We start from the raw sequence: 13876 nt of genomic DNA on the forward strand, positions 1-13876 counted from the left end.
GTTACGCGCCTCAGGCTTCGTTCCCTTTCTATGTGGTTCAGACCCTGGTTTTCTGCCTTGGGTCCCACTCTAGGTGCGTCTTGTTGTCGCAGGCTGCTTTTTGTGAGTACACTGCACAACCGTAGGGGTCCGGACAGCCCCCAGTGCGGCGGCGTGGGTATTGCGTTCCCCATAGCGCTTAGCAGCGCAGCATCATAGTGAAGCATTTTGTAAAGGGAACGTCTCGGGTTACATGTGTAACCCTTGTTCCCTGAAAAAAGCGGAACGAGATGCTGCGCTTATTTGCAGCACTGGGACGTCCCAGGACTGTTCTTCAAAAAGAAGTATCTGACGACACCTGGTGACGTATCCATTTATAGCCTGGCCGCAGGTGCATCTAATGATTACATCAGCCGAGGCAATAAATTCCGGTCAATGTTCATTGATGTGTTACATTATTTCAGCTCGGTCACAACTAGGATTGTTCCCCATAGCACTTAGCAGCGCAGCATCTGGTTCTGCTTTTTTCAGGGAACGAGGGTTACACATGTAACCCGAGACGTTATATCCAAAGTGGTAAAGCTAAAATAAGTTAACATGGTACTAGACAATGGGACAAGAAAAGAAGTGACTGGTGCTACCAGAAAACTCTTGTATGAATTGAACAGATTACATCTGGAAAATAGACATTTGTATAGACAAACTACAGACAGACATCAGTTTGTTCTCGCTGCCAAGTATAAACAACTTACTATGGAATACCTAAATGACAGAATGGGACATGTTGGAAATGAACGAGTATTACATCTGGTAAGGGAAAGATTTTACTGGCCTTTTATGAAGATAGAAGTAGAGGTGTACATAACATGGAAATGCCCATGCATCAAACAAAAAAGCCAGTCAACAATGTTTATGCGCCTATGGGGAGTATTACATCAAACTCGCCTCTTGAACTTAGAGCCGAGTCGTGGGGGGTTTGAATATATACTAGTAGTCATGGATCACTTCACCATATTCGCTCAAGCTTACCCAACGAAAAACAAGTCTGGATGAACTGTCGTAGAGCATCTCTTCAATGACTACATCCCTCGCTTTGGATACCCTGGCAAATTACACCATGACCTGGGCAGGGACTTTGAAAATGAGCTCATCCGCACTATTCAACAACAATCTGGAGTACGCCATTCAAGGACATCTCCCTATCACCCTTAATGCAACCCTGCTAAAAGGTTCAATTGAACGCTTTTGGAGACATTAAGAGCACTTGCTGACAAGGAGAAAGAAAGACGGAAGGATCATCTCCCACTAATTGTACATGTCTACAATTGTATATGCCATAGGTCCACTGGGTATTCCCCTTTCTGTTTGTTGTATGGATGCCATCCTCACCTACCTGTTGACCTGATATTCAGACTTGTTGAATAGAATGATCAAGTGACCCACAAAGGATTTGCTGAACAGTGGTCCAAACGAATGACAGAAGCTTACAGAATAGCAAACAAAAACAGCTGGCAATCCAGTGCACAAGGCAAAGTTCACTAAGAACTCAAAGTAGAAGGGGTAGTTTTGAAGCTTTGAGATAAAGTCCTTGTCAGCGAACGTTGAGGTCCAGGAAAACTCAAGTCCTACTGGGAAACAACTATGTATGTTGTTAAAGAGCAGGTGGCTGACCCAGTGTATGTTTTTAGTCCAGTTAATGGAAATGAGAAAAGAACAAGAACCCTTCATCCAAATCTACAGTTGCTGGTAAATAACCTATCTGTGGAAACACCACAGACACCAGGGGAACCTGTAAAATAAAGACAAACCAAACAGAAACAAAGATAAACAAGAGAAAAACACTAAAATCAGTGTTACCTGATTTGATCCCACCTGCTACAGATGAAGAAGTTGGACATATTGAGCCTGTGGAAATTATAGATCTGGCTGCTGAAAGCCAAGAAGTAAATGACCAAGCTGAGTGAGACGATCTACTAGAGATAGAAGACCAAAACTCATGTTCACTTATGAAACACTTGGTCAGCCTTCATTGCAACCACACAGCACTCTCAACTCTGTAGCAGCCCATACACTACCTCACATACCTTTATGGCGCACACCTTATTACATTCCCCAACCTTTCCATCCTACACACTACACTCCATATATCTACACACATTACCATTATACAATACCCATATATTTGAATGATGTATTTACTTTTGGGGGGAAAAGTAGTTTTGGAGCCTAAATAAGTGTTAATAGCTGGAGCTTGTTTTATTTTGTCAGGGAAGATGTGCACATTTGTTTGATTTTTATTTGTGATATTCTGGATTGTATTTCCTGTTAGAAAGTAATGTTCATAATGTTTAGGAATTTATATATACAGAATAAGTTAAAAAGTTTGCAAAGTGCACTAGGTCTCATATTCTTAAACTAAGGGACTTTTATTCTGAAGTTCTTACGTCTGGTGAGGGATTTTGGGAGATTACAGGTAAAGCAGCATTTCTGCACATGCCTCCTGAAAACGACTGAGGAGTTGAGACAAATAGTCACCTTTTCTCCTGTCTCCTTATTTTCTCATGTTTTAACACATTTCTCATCTTTTGACTTGGCCTCCTGGGTGGTGGGGTCTGCAACAGATTTGCAAAGAAAGTTTGGCTCTACCCTTTCTTTTAAATAGCTAATTGCCTTAAGTTCACATCACAGCCATGAACCATGATTTGCTACTTGCTATTACTGGTCAGAAAAAGGTGGTGTTAGGAGGAGGGGATCTTCCAATTTTAGAGAGCATTTTATTGAACAAAAATTTGCATGGGTCTATGAGTGCAATCAGGGGCGAAAATTGCATCAAAATGTTGGGGGGGACAATAAACATAACAATTCTCAAGAGAAATTTTTGAAGGGGACACCAAGGGGTTTTTTGTTGTTGCCCCGTTTGCATTTGTATTATTTTATTTCTTAAACGATTATTTTAAGAATATATCATTATATTATTTACAATACACACATTTTAATGATATTTTAGGGGGGGACAACCCTCAGATGGGGGGGTCCTGATCCCCCACCCACACCACCCCCCCCCCCCGCGATTTCCGCCTATGAGTGCAATATCAATATTTTTGGTTTATCAATATAATTATGGGTTATTAATATAATTGTGTCAACTTGTTGGATTGCATTAGAATGTAGATTAGACTAATAGCCACAAAACAATCATTTTGAGTCCTTTAATCTAAAAAAAAAAAAAAATTGCTGTATTGCTTCCACTGTCCACTGTATTGCTTTTTTTTTTGGTGTTTGGTTCAGTGGCTTTCTTCCTGCACCTTATATTCCCCACATACCTCTCTTACTCATTCCTCCACTCTCTTCACATTTTACTACATCGCTCTACCTCTTCCTCTTCCTCTGCATTTCATTTACTTTTTCAAACTTTTTGCTTAGAGGAAGCTTTTTCCATTTATTTATTTAATTTAAGAACATCCATTTGCTTTTAGTGTAGTGCAGGCATGTCAGTTCAAACATCATTTTTACAGACTGCTGTATCACTTAATGGCTGCACTGAACTTTGTGGGTAAGGTCAGTTCGCCTTGAGAGCTCATACTCACAGTCCATATGGATAACATCAGAAAATAAAATCTTTTAACTTTATAGCATGAGTTTTTAATATGGTTCATATAGGACCAGACATAGATTATGTATAAAATAGTAAACAATTTAATAAATGAGACAAAACTACATCAGTATAAGATCAGTATATTGCCTAACCAAAACCCCTACTAGAGAATTAAAGGAATATTCTGGGTACAACACAAGTTGAGCTCAATCGACAGAGTTTGTGGCATTATGTTGATTACCAGAAAATCAATTTCGACTTGAGGCACACTGGAAGTGAATTGAGGCAATCTGTAAATGTTAAAATACTCACTGCTTTGAAGTATAGCCACAAGACATACTGAAAAAATGAATTTCATATTAACATGATTTTAGAGTGATAAAATCACTTACTAACAGTTTCTGTTTAACGTTATATCCATTTTTACAACTTTGTTGCCATGACAACGTAATGCTGTAAACCACCAAACCCTAAACGACTATAAGAACCACCAAACCCTAAACGACCTCTAGATTGTTAAAGAAAAGGAGGGACAAGAACCAGGAATATTCCTTTAAAGCAGATTATTTTTATTTAATTATTTAAAGGTCTACCGTGCTAAAAAAAAACGAAAGTGGTTTGCTGGTCTCAGCTAGTCTCCCAGCATAATTAGTGTAGCCTACCAGCTAAACCACAATTAGGACAGGCTGGGTGACCAGCTAGATGAGCTTTAACCACTAAAATCAGCATAACAGTTTATGCTGGTTTAAGAAGGTTTTTTTTTTTCCCCATAAGGGATATCCTTTTTCAATTCAGTTCATATTTGTTTGTTAATATTCAGTAAGCCAGTCCAAGTTGGACTCCAACTATTTTAAAATTCAGTTCTCTTACTTTCACCCATTCTTTTGGTTCTTTTAGGCTCTCTGGAAAACACAGTATGCCTGGATTTTTTGGCTCCTCATTTTGCAGATCTATGGTGTTTGCTGCTTCGTGTTGTCTGCTGTACTACTCTTATTACTGTTTGTTATTGTATTTGTGCAAAAGTTGAAACTCTGGTGGTCTTGGTCGTAAAACCCTGCCAGACCACATAAATGTATCCTTGGTCAGGATGTTATTACTTGGTGTCTTGTTCTGGATCTGGGTCTCAGCGTGGCTCATGGCGCAGTTTATTTCCAACATACTAAAGGTGATGATTACCTTAAACAGGCTGCACAGTATTTTCACCATTGCAAAGAATTTGCTTTTCTCTGAAAGCTACCTTGTCACTGTGCAATGTATCTGGAATGAATGCCGCAATAAATTCATTGCTTTCTGTATTTTAACTCACGGACTTGTTCTTGGACTGACAGGTCTTATTGTGGATCTAATGTAGGTCTTGGTCTTGATCTAGGCTTTGAGGTGTCTAGTCTTTGTCTGGGTCTTAGTAGGACCGATATCTCACTAGTCTGGTCTTGGAGGGTCTTGTCTGAGCTTCCAGCCGTTATACATATAATTACTTTGCTTGTAAAACTGAATTTCCAACTCCCGCACTCTTATAAAACAGTATCTCCCTCCTCCTTCAATAACAGATCAAGATCTACTGGAAGAAATCTTGATTGACAGCTGCTTTTACCCCTCTCAGAAAATGGTGGGTCTTCTATGATTGATATTTACTCCTTTATCTTGATATCATGATTGACTTTGATGTGCTTAACGTTTGTGTTTGTATGTATGCTCAGCCAGATGGCCTCATGGCTCTTGTGGTAGTCATACTCTATGACCTCCTGGACAGGAAGTTCCAGCCCAGAGATTCAATAAAAAGAGCAGGGGAGGGACTTATGAAGGAAGTAAGACATGTGGAAGACATTCTTTATAGGTCAGTATGAGCAGGTTTGCTCTTTGAATAAGGACAATTATACATCATTTTATACGTCATAGTAAATGATGTTCTGTTGCCCCATAGGAAAGAAAAATTACAGATCACTTTAGTATCTACATGTTTTCTTCTAGACAGCAATGAGTTTAAATTGATGGTTAAGTGGAGACGTTTTCCTAAGTAAACCCCATTACTCTCACATGTCTCCTCTCAAGTTTCAGAATAGATCTTAACAATGTCTCAAACTGTACTCAGATTTACCAAGCTACCAATTCTGCAATCAAAAAACATTCTGAAACATTTCTTATAAAATTCTTCCAAGACCAAATTATCTGGACTAAGCTATCCAAAGTAGTTATTATGATTATAGTACTGTATGTCACCAATTGACTTTATTTGTGTCTATTTGTAGTACTCCTTTTAGTTGATAATGAAATGAAACATAACAATGGAACTCCACTAAATCTCTTGTGTGAGATGCCCATTGGGGATGCTGCTCAACATTTTGAAGAAACTGGCCTTTTACATGTATATTTGTGTATGTTTTAGGTTCAGGACAAAACTGGAAGCATCACTGGCTCACTTTAGAATAAAGAAGAACTTTCTGACCATTGATAGCTTCCTGCCACAGCTTGTGAGAATAAAACAACACAGAACACAAACAGTACCGCTCTATGCATGGGTCAACACACTCAATGCAAGGTAGTATGTTATATGTATGTATACAGAAATTTTTCTCTTATTCATTATGTACACCAGACCTGTCATTTGTTATGTTCTTTTGTTTGTATACTAATTCATACAGCATTGAAAATGTGCGTGAGATTCTGAGGACTGCAGGCTTCGCTCAAGTGGACTCAAATACACACCTGGCTGGACAAGTGTTCTGTAAAGACGCACACTGTTCTAATGTACTGCTGTTTCCCAGAAGGGTTCTAAAACGACTGGAGAAAACCAAACTACTGACAGAACACACACTCATAATACAGGTAATAATACAGGTAATAAAGATACAGATGCAACTGTTATTATGACTGCAAATGCATATTCAGGGTTCAATGGGTGTCTGTGTTGTATGTGTGTGAATTCAGGATAAATCCCGTAGTCTGGTTGCGGGAGCGGTGCGCCCACTGTTAGTAGAGAACTGTGATGTTCTGATGGTGGGGTCCTTCTCTGCTCTGACTGTGGCTCATGTGGCTGTCCAGACTGCTGCCTGTTCAGGCTGTGTACATGTATGTGGGGTCCTTAATGCCCCCAACTTCAAGGAGGAACTACAAACTACACTCTCCTCTATTGGCTGCAAAAGTGAGTGTTATTCTTTCGCCTTGTACAGGACCTTGTGGAATCTGTCAGAATTCCACAGAAAGCTTTCACAAAGTTTACAAATTGAACATAATCCCCTTGTGTTAATTTATTACATATTTTGGTTGATTAGATTATGGTATCAGCATCCAATAAGAGCATAGTAATATCAGCTGCGTTTAACATGTTTTACCATGTTTAAATCCATTAAGCAAAATTCCATAGATTTTCCATCAAAATCAGGCAGAAAATATGAAGAAAAAAATCTGAACATTCCATCTGGGACTGCTCATGAGTTACTTTCTGTGACATTTAAAATAAGAACAGTTTTAGGATTTTAAATAATGAATACTAATGAAGGAATGTATAGCAAAAGACAAATTTCATGGAACATAGTTTTGCTGAAACTATGAAATGGTACGGCAGTGGTATCTGGTGGTAAGGTCATGGTACTAAAAGATCATATTCATTTACATGGTTTTACCTTGGTACATATATAAACACACACACACACACACACACACACACACACACACACACACACACACAATAATACCATGGTACCTTTTGGTACTTTTTAGTTTGTGGTGTTTAGCAAGTATTGAAATGTCAAAAGATAGTTACATCACTGCTGTGGGGTTAACTTTTAACACCTCTCACTCTTCATAGATGTGAAGCTGTTGTCTGATGACTTTACTGAGCTTCATGAATTGGATTTGCGTATTCAGAAGGTGCGGGTGATTTTAGTGCTTCCACAATGTTCTGCGTCATCACTCTGCAACCCTGTTGAGTTCATCCTCAATGAGAGTGGAGGTACAGCAGAATTAAGGTCAAAACACAGCCAGCATTTTGAAATCAATGCATTAATTTACATTTGAAAGATAATGGGCCTTATTGATAAAATGCAAGCAGCACAAATGTAGGTGTTAGTCATTCGTTACGTTTATATATACATTTATTCATTTAGCTAATGCTTTTATCCAAAACAACTTACAAATAAGGAATACAAAAGAAGCGATTCCTCCTAAAGTGTCAGCACTAAGAAAAGCGCTGTAATACAAAATTGCTAATTTCTCAGAGAAGCACAAGTAGAGAGGTGGCACCACACACCCGCTGATCTGGAGGGCACATAAGAGTTGAAGTAGCGAGTATAGATAGGGGGTGCGGAAACAGTGGTTGTTCTGTAAGCAAGAATTAATGCCTTGAACTTGATGCAAGCAACCATTGGGAACCAGTGCAGTTCTTGGACTCTTGCCATGTGCCTTAATGACAGATCCCAGTAATGTTGTGCAAATGGAGAAGAAGAAGAGCACAAACACTGAACCCTAAGGTACCCCGAAACTATTCTTCCATAAACTGTTGCATACAATTCAATATTAGAATGATTTTACAAACAGAATTCTTTTTTGCTCATGTTTGGTAAATAAGACCCATTGACTTTAAACTTTCAGTGTGTCTATTAAACAAATATAAGATAAAATTACAATTATTATTTTTATGTGATATCTGAAAATACCAGTGAATGTGAAAACATATAGGTATGGAAGAGTCATGGACATTTTCTAGCTATACTCCACTCAACTTTCTTTAATTGACTAGGTATTGCTCTTTGTGAGTACAATCACTATGAAATGATTAAAAAAAATAAAAAATGAATGGAAAAGTAATTGAAAATGATGAAAATTCCTTGGTCTAAAAAGTGTGGAAACCCTGAATATATCTCAGAGATAACATATTGCTTATACACGTATTTCTCTGTTTATCAGACAAAGAGCTACTGCATGGTTTGTCAAAAGGTACCATCTCTGATAATAAACTGGAGGCACTGGTTGCTAAACAGGAACAAGACCTCAACCATGCACTAACCTGTGAGTCATACACTTACACAATCTTTCATTAACTTGATTCTATGACACTGAATAATTACATACATATTTATTTAAACTCAAACTAAGTGAGAACAAGAGCACTCTAATGCAGAGAGATTTAATTTGTCCTTTTAACTGAGTCTATTTTCTATCCACGTGTCCATAAACTGGATTATTTCTATCTCCAATTAGTGAGATAGGCCCACTGCACATATTTATAAATTATATATTGACTGCATGTCTGCTGAGTTATGACTTGCTGAACTGCAGTTCCTAAGGTGAAAGCAGTGGTGTACTGCACATGCTCCGTATATCCAGAGGAGAACGAAAGTCTGGTGAAGAGAACACTTGAGAATGCAGATAACAAGTCAAAAGCATTACACTTCAGGTACACACAACAGTCATACACACACACACACACACACACACACACACACTGTCCATTGCATTAAGTCCTTCCTGTCACACACCACTAACTATAAGGATTTAAAGTTGCGGTATCCTTGGAAACAGCAGTTAATCCACCGAAAAGTAAGTGGAAATCGAAATTTGGTGGAGGATGACAATAACGAATGTATTAATTGAGAGAAAATGGATACATTTTGTGTTTTTAGTGTACTGAACCCTGTTGAGAAAAAACAGCTAAAACCAGCCTAAGATGGTTAGTGAGTCATACATAAACACTTAATGTGAAAAAAGTGACCCATTCTACATTTGTTATAAACACTATCTACTGTAAAAAGTGACTGTAATCCAAGAGACGGTAATCCAAGAGACAAAAAGACAAAAGCAGAAAAGTGCTTTTCCAAGGTCTTTGTTTTAGTGCATTAAATTACTTTCTTTCCTCTGTTGAACTCAAACAAAGATTTTTAGAAAAATATTTCAGCTCTGTAGTAAGTGAATGTGTTGTGAAGCTCCAAAAAACACATAAAGTCAGCATAAAAGTGGTTAAATCTATATGTTCAGAAGCAATATGATAGGTATGGGTGAGAAAAAGATAAATATTTAAATCCTTTTTTTACTATAAGTTCACCTCCCTGCCCAGTAGGTGGCGATATGCATGAATAATGCAAATAGCCAAAAACAAACAAAAGAAGAAGAATGTGGAAGTGAAATGGTCTGTTTCTCTCCCACACCTATCATATCACTTCTGAGGATTAAACACTAGAGTCCTCAGTATTACTTTTATGCTGCCTTTATGTGATTTTTGGAGTTTCAAAATGTTGGTCAGAGCTGAGATATTCTTTTAAAAATCTTAATTTGTGTTCAGCAGAAGAAAGAAAGTCATACACATCTGAGATGGCATGAGGATGAGTAAATAATGAGAAAAAGTTTTTGGGTGAACTATCCCTTTACTCTTTCCTCTCAGGCTGGTCAGTGCAGAATGGGGCGATGAGGAAGAAAGGTTTTTCAAAATAGAGGCATCTGACTTCACAAATGGATGCTTCCTCTGTGTGATGAAAAGAGAGGTGAGAAAGAAAAATAATTACAAAAAAAAATTTTGATGGGGAGAGATATGTGTGAGTTGAGATCAGGAGGATGAGAGGACTAACAGACACATACGTACACACGCACACACACACACACACACACACACATACACACAGAGAGAGAGAGAGAGAGAGAGAGAGAGAGAGAGAGAGAGAGAGAGAGAGAGAGAGAGGAGAGCTCCGATTCTCACTAAATAATTAACACTTCTGTCTGATCACATTAGCTTCCATACAAGAGCACAAACACAGCAAGAGGAAAAAGGCCTGTAGCTCCTTTTGTGGGGTGTAATGTCTTCAAAATTGTTGGGGTTTTTTTTATTTATTTTTTATGTGGATTTTGTAGTTAATGTAATTTTCATTTTCTGTATTCTTTGAATCTGAGCATATTTGAGCCAAACCCGTCTGTCACGGGACAGATCATTGTCTACGAGCCCCGATTTCGTTCATAATTAAATTTGGATAAAATGTGTAGTTACTGCATTTGCCCTTGCAAGGTAGTTCAGGGATTTTCCACTAGGTTTGACAATCACACAGATTGTTAATAAAAATGTTAATTATTGTTTTGTAATCATTTAAAACCTAAAAAAAATTGTGTGAAATGTTTTGATTACTGTAAAAAGTGTGCTTGTGCTAAATTTCTTTTATAAATGCCACTTGATTAGATTTTGTGTTATCTAATGCAATGGCTCTCGTAAGGTAAAGGTAAAGAAGAAATTTAAGATTCTGCGCTTGATCTTCCTAATCAAATGTAGATAAAGGTCAGATTTTCTTTAATTGAAGGACTTTTCCATCCATTGTTCCTTTGAAGATGCTCTTGTTCTTTAAACATTCTCAAATCATTCTGCAATAACATTGGTTTTGCAAAAATAAAAAAATTCTAAATGTTTCACTAAAATTGTTTTGCTGATAGTGTAATTTCAAGTGAGAAATTTCAAATGGATTTGAAGATCTCAGTCTTTTGGACACCACTGTATATATGAAATAATAGGAGATTCTACAGTATGTGTGTGTGTGTGTGTGCAGGATCCAGCAGAGGTTGAAACAGTGCAGGATGTTTTGGCACGAGCTGCTGCTAAAGGTTTGTTAGGGGATCTGCTGCCCCCTGACCTCCTGAATGAAGAGAAACAAAAAGACAAAAAGAGAAAAAAACAAAAGGTAGTCCCACCAGCTCTTCCGCCATCCTCCCTGATTGAGCATAGCGCATCACTGATGACCAGTATGAGTCCTCCAGATGACAGCGCGCTTGCCGCTACTATAAATCTGAATAACTGTTCTACAATCCTACAACAGAAGTCTGCTTTTAAAAGTCAAAGGCTTTTGGTTATGGATCGTAAAACCAGCATTACATACAATTCTAATGCCCAAAACCAAGCATCCGACATTAAAAATCTGTCTTCTACTATCCAAAAGAAGCAATCAAAAGGAAATAGGCATCGAAGGAAGGTTGCTGGGCAGTCAAGGAGAATAAAAGCTTCTAAATCCCATTCTCAAAAAGAGCGACAGAGGTCTCGACCTCCTCACAAGAGACTGCCACACCTTCGACCATCTCAACACGCTACTGTTTACTTCATTAGGCCAACTCCTCCTCAGACCAAACCAGTTGCCCTCAAAGCCCCAGTGACACATTATGAATCCAGAGATTTACAGAGCAGAGGCAGGTCTCAACAGGAAGTGATCACCCCAAAACAGGAAGATGTCAAATCAGAGATCTGCAGGTCAGAAATGAAGGGAATTCAGTCAAGAGATTTTACTCTCCCTCCTATCCATCAGCTCAGTCCTTCACAACACTCTTCATCCCTCCATCGGCTGTACTCCTCTTAATTTCTTTACCTCAATTTCCTCATCCAGCAGCCTTGCCAAGGGCAGAAACTCCACCGTTTCAATCTCACAACCTTTTGTGTACATGCACTTACATTCTTTCACACTATAGAACAATTATAGTAAACAGCATGTGCATGCATATATAATACACATGCATGTATCTTTTCTTCATATAAGATAGAAGCCAAGGTCCTGATCTCATAACCTAAACAGGATATTTGATTTAATTCAATGTATATGTTACACATTTGCAATGCTGTAATTGATTGTATCATGTGTTGAATAAATTATTTTATTTGTGATTTGTAACCGAAATGAGGGCCAGACCATGAATATGGGTTAACATTTATATGGATATGTAAAAATATATAATGTGGTCATCAAAAAGCATATGACGGTATTCGGTAATACAGTATAGCACGGTAATTAACATGCACAATATTGTTATGTTTGGCACTTCAAATTACCTAAAAAATTATAAATAATTTTAGATACGTTTTAGCCAAATTATTTATATTTTTTTAGATCATACAGTAGTTTTTTACCATCAACGAATCAAGATTCACAACACTGTCTGCGTGTATGCGGCATAAATTACACATGCACACTCTGATGTAAACAAAACCAGTGTGGACAAGAAGCATGACAGAGGAAAGCATGCAGCCGACCCTTTATCCACCTTCTAAAAGGGATAAATCAGAAGTGTGAAAGTATTTTGGGTTCCATAAAAATGCAGAGGGAGGGATGGTTGGAGATGATTTCCCTTTGTGTAAAACATGTGGCAGAAAAGTGGCTGTGAATCACAGGAACACCTCCATCATGTTCGCTCATCTGCGGGACAGTCATCTCGTGCAATTCAGCAAGATAAAGGTAAGTTGTGATAGCTCTGCTCGCTTTTCCAAACTAGTTCTGAAAACTGAGAGACAACACTCTAAAGGCCAAAGTATACATCGGGTTTGCACATTGCGGATAGCTCTGCGTTCAGTATGCGTGATGCAAATTGCGTCATCAGCACTGCTGCACAAGTAGGTATAGGTGCGGGCCGGTAACCTCCAAATGGGGGCAGAATCTCCAAAATAACTAGGGGTTACTCCAACAGGGGGCTTCAGTTCCACTCATGGTTAAGGTTAGGGAAAGGGTTAGTTTAGGGGCTCCTTACGAATATCTTTATTGGCGATTTGTAGCTCACGCCCCTTTTTGGAGCAATGCCTGCAGCTATACCCTTCTCCAGCTGTGCGGTCGAGCCGCCTAGATTGTCTTGACTCGCGCACATGGACATTGGCTGTGCACGTCATCTGTGAATGCACTGGCCATTGACTGAACTAAAAGAGTCTCACAAAGCAGCTGTAGTGCACATGCTTCAAACGCGTTTGTGTTCGCTCGCAAAACTCACAAAGGCAACTCAGTTCGCTAAAACTCCACTATTTACACAGTAACATTTGTGTCTTGTCGTAACATTTAAAGCTACACTATGTAACCTTTGGCCCTCTAGCGGTTAAAAAATAAAACTGCATGCGTCTTGCGGAAGAACGTTGTTTTGGTTGAGCTTCGGCTCTCCTCCTCTGCGCAGATGAATGTGGTTCGAGGCATCGGTGTACACATGGATACAGGACATATTATCAGAGCAAATGGACAAATAAATAGTTAAAGAAAGGAAAAGACGGATTTCCAAAAACATGTAATCTGAGCAGGAAAGTGCCATATCTTATGCTGTTGTTTTGACATATTGGAAATATTGAAATGAATGGATTGTAAGATGGATTTTTGTTGCACATTCTCGTTAATAACATTTTGTTACATAGTGTAGCTTTAAATATTTTGTATCACCCAATACTAAGTCCTGTTATTAATAATGGCAATGTGGCACTATGGTGATTAAATGTTAAGTTGAAGTTGGAACACAATTAAATTGTACATTGCCATACAGTAGGAGTGAACTTGCTGTTAGGCTATTAAATTTGAAGCTAGCACCTATACTGTATATTAG

General features: G+C 38.4%; 1 protein-coding gene across 1 annotated transcript in view; it reads left to right on the forward strand.

Moving 5' to 3' along the window:
- Positions 1–11889, forward strand: part of LOC127644436 (putative methyltransferase NSUN7) — a 28074-nt gene extending 16185 nt beyond the window's left edge. The window contains exons 2-11 of the mRNA XM_052127622.1: positions 5122–5180; positions 5272–5408; positions 5958–6110; positions 6214–6397; positions 6500–6713; positions 7380–7523; positions 8477–8578; positions 8849–8966; positions 9948–10047; positions 11092–11889. Coding sequence (XP_051983582.1) covers positions 5122–5180; positions 5272–5408; positions 5958–6110; positions 6214–6397; positions 6500–6713; positions 7380–7523; positions 8477–8578; positions 8849–8966; positions 9948–10047; positions 11092–11889 — 2009 coding nt within the window. The remainder of the gene's footprint in view (positions 1–5121; positions 5181–5271; positions 5409–5957; positions 6111–6213; positions 6398–6499; positions 6714–7379; positions 7524–8476; positions 8579–8848; positions 8967–9947; positions 10048–11091) is intronic.
- Positions 11890–13876: the final 1987 nt, after the last annotated feature.

Source organism: Xyrauchen texanus, chromosome 5 (assembly GCF_025860055.1).
Source record: "Xyrauchen texanus isolate HMW12.3.18 chromosome 5, RBS_HiC_50CHRs, whole genome shotgun sequence".
Lineage (NCBI taxonomy): Eukaryota > Metazoa > Chordata > Actinopteri > Cypriniformes > Catostomidae > Xyrauchen > Xyrauchen texanus.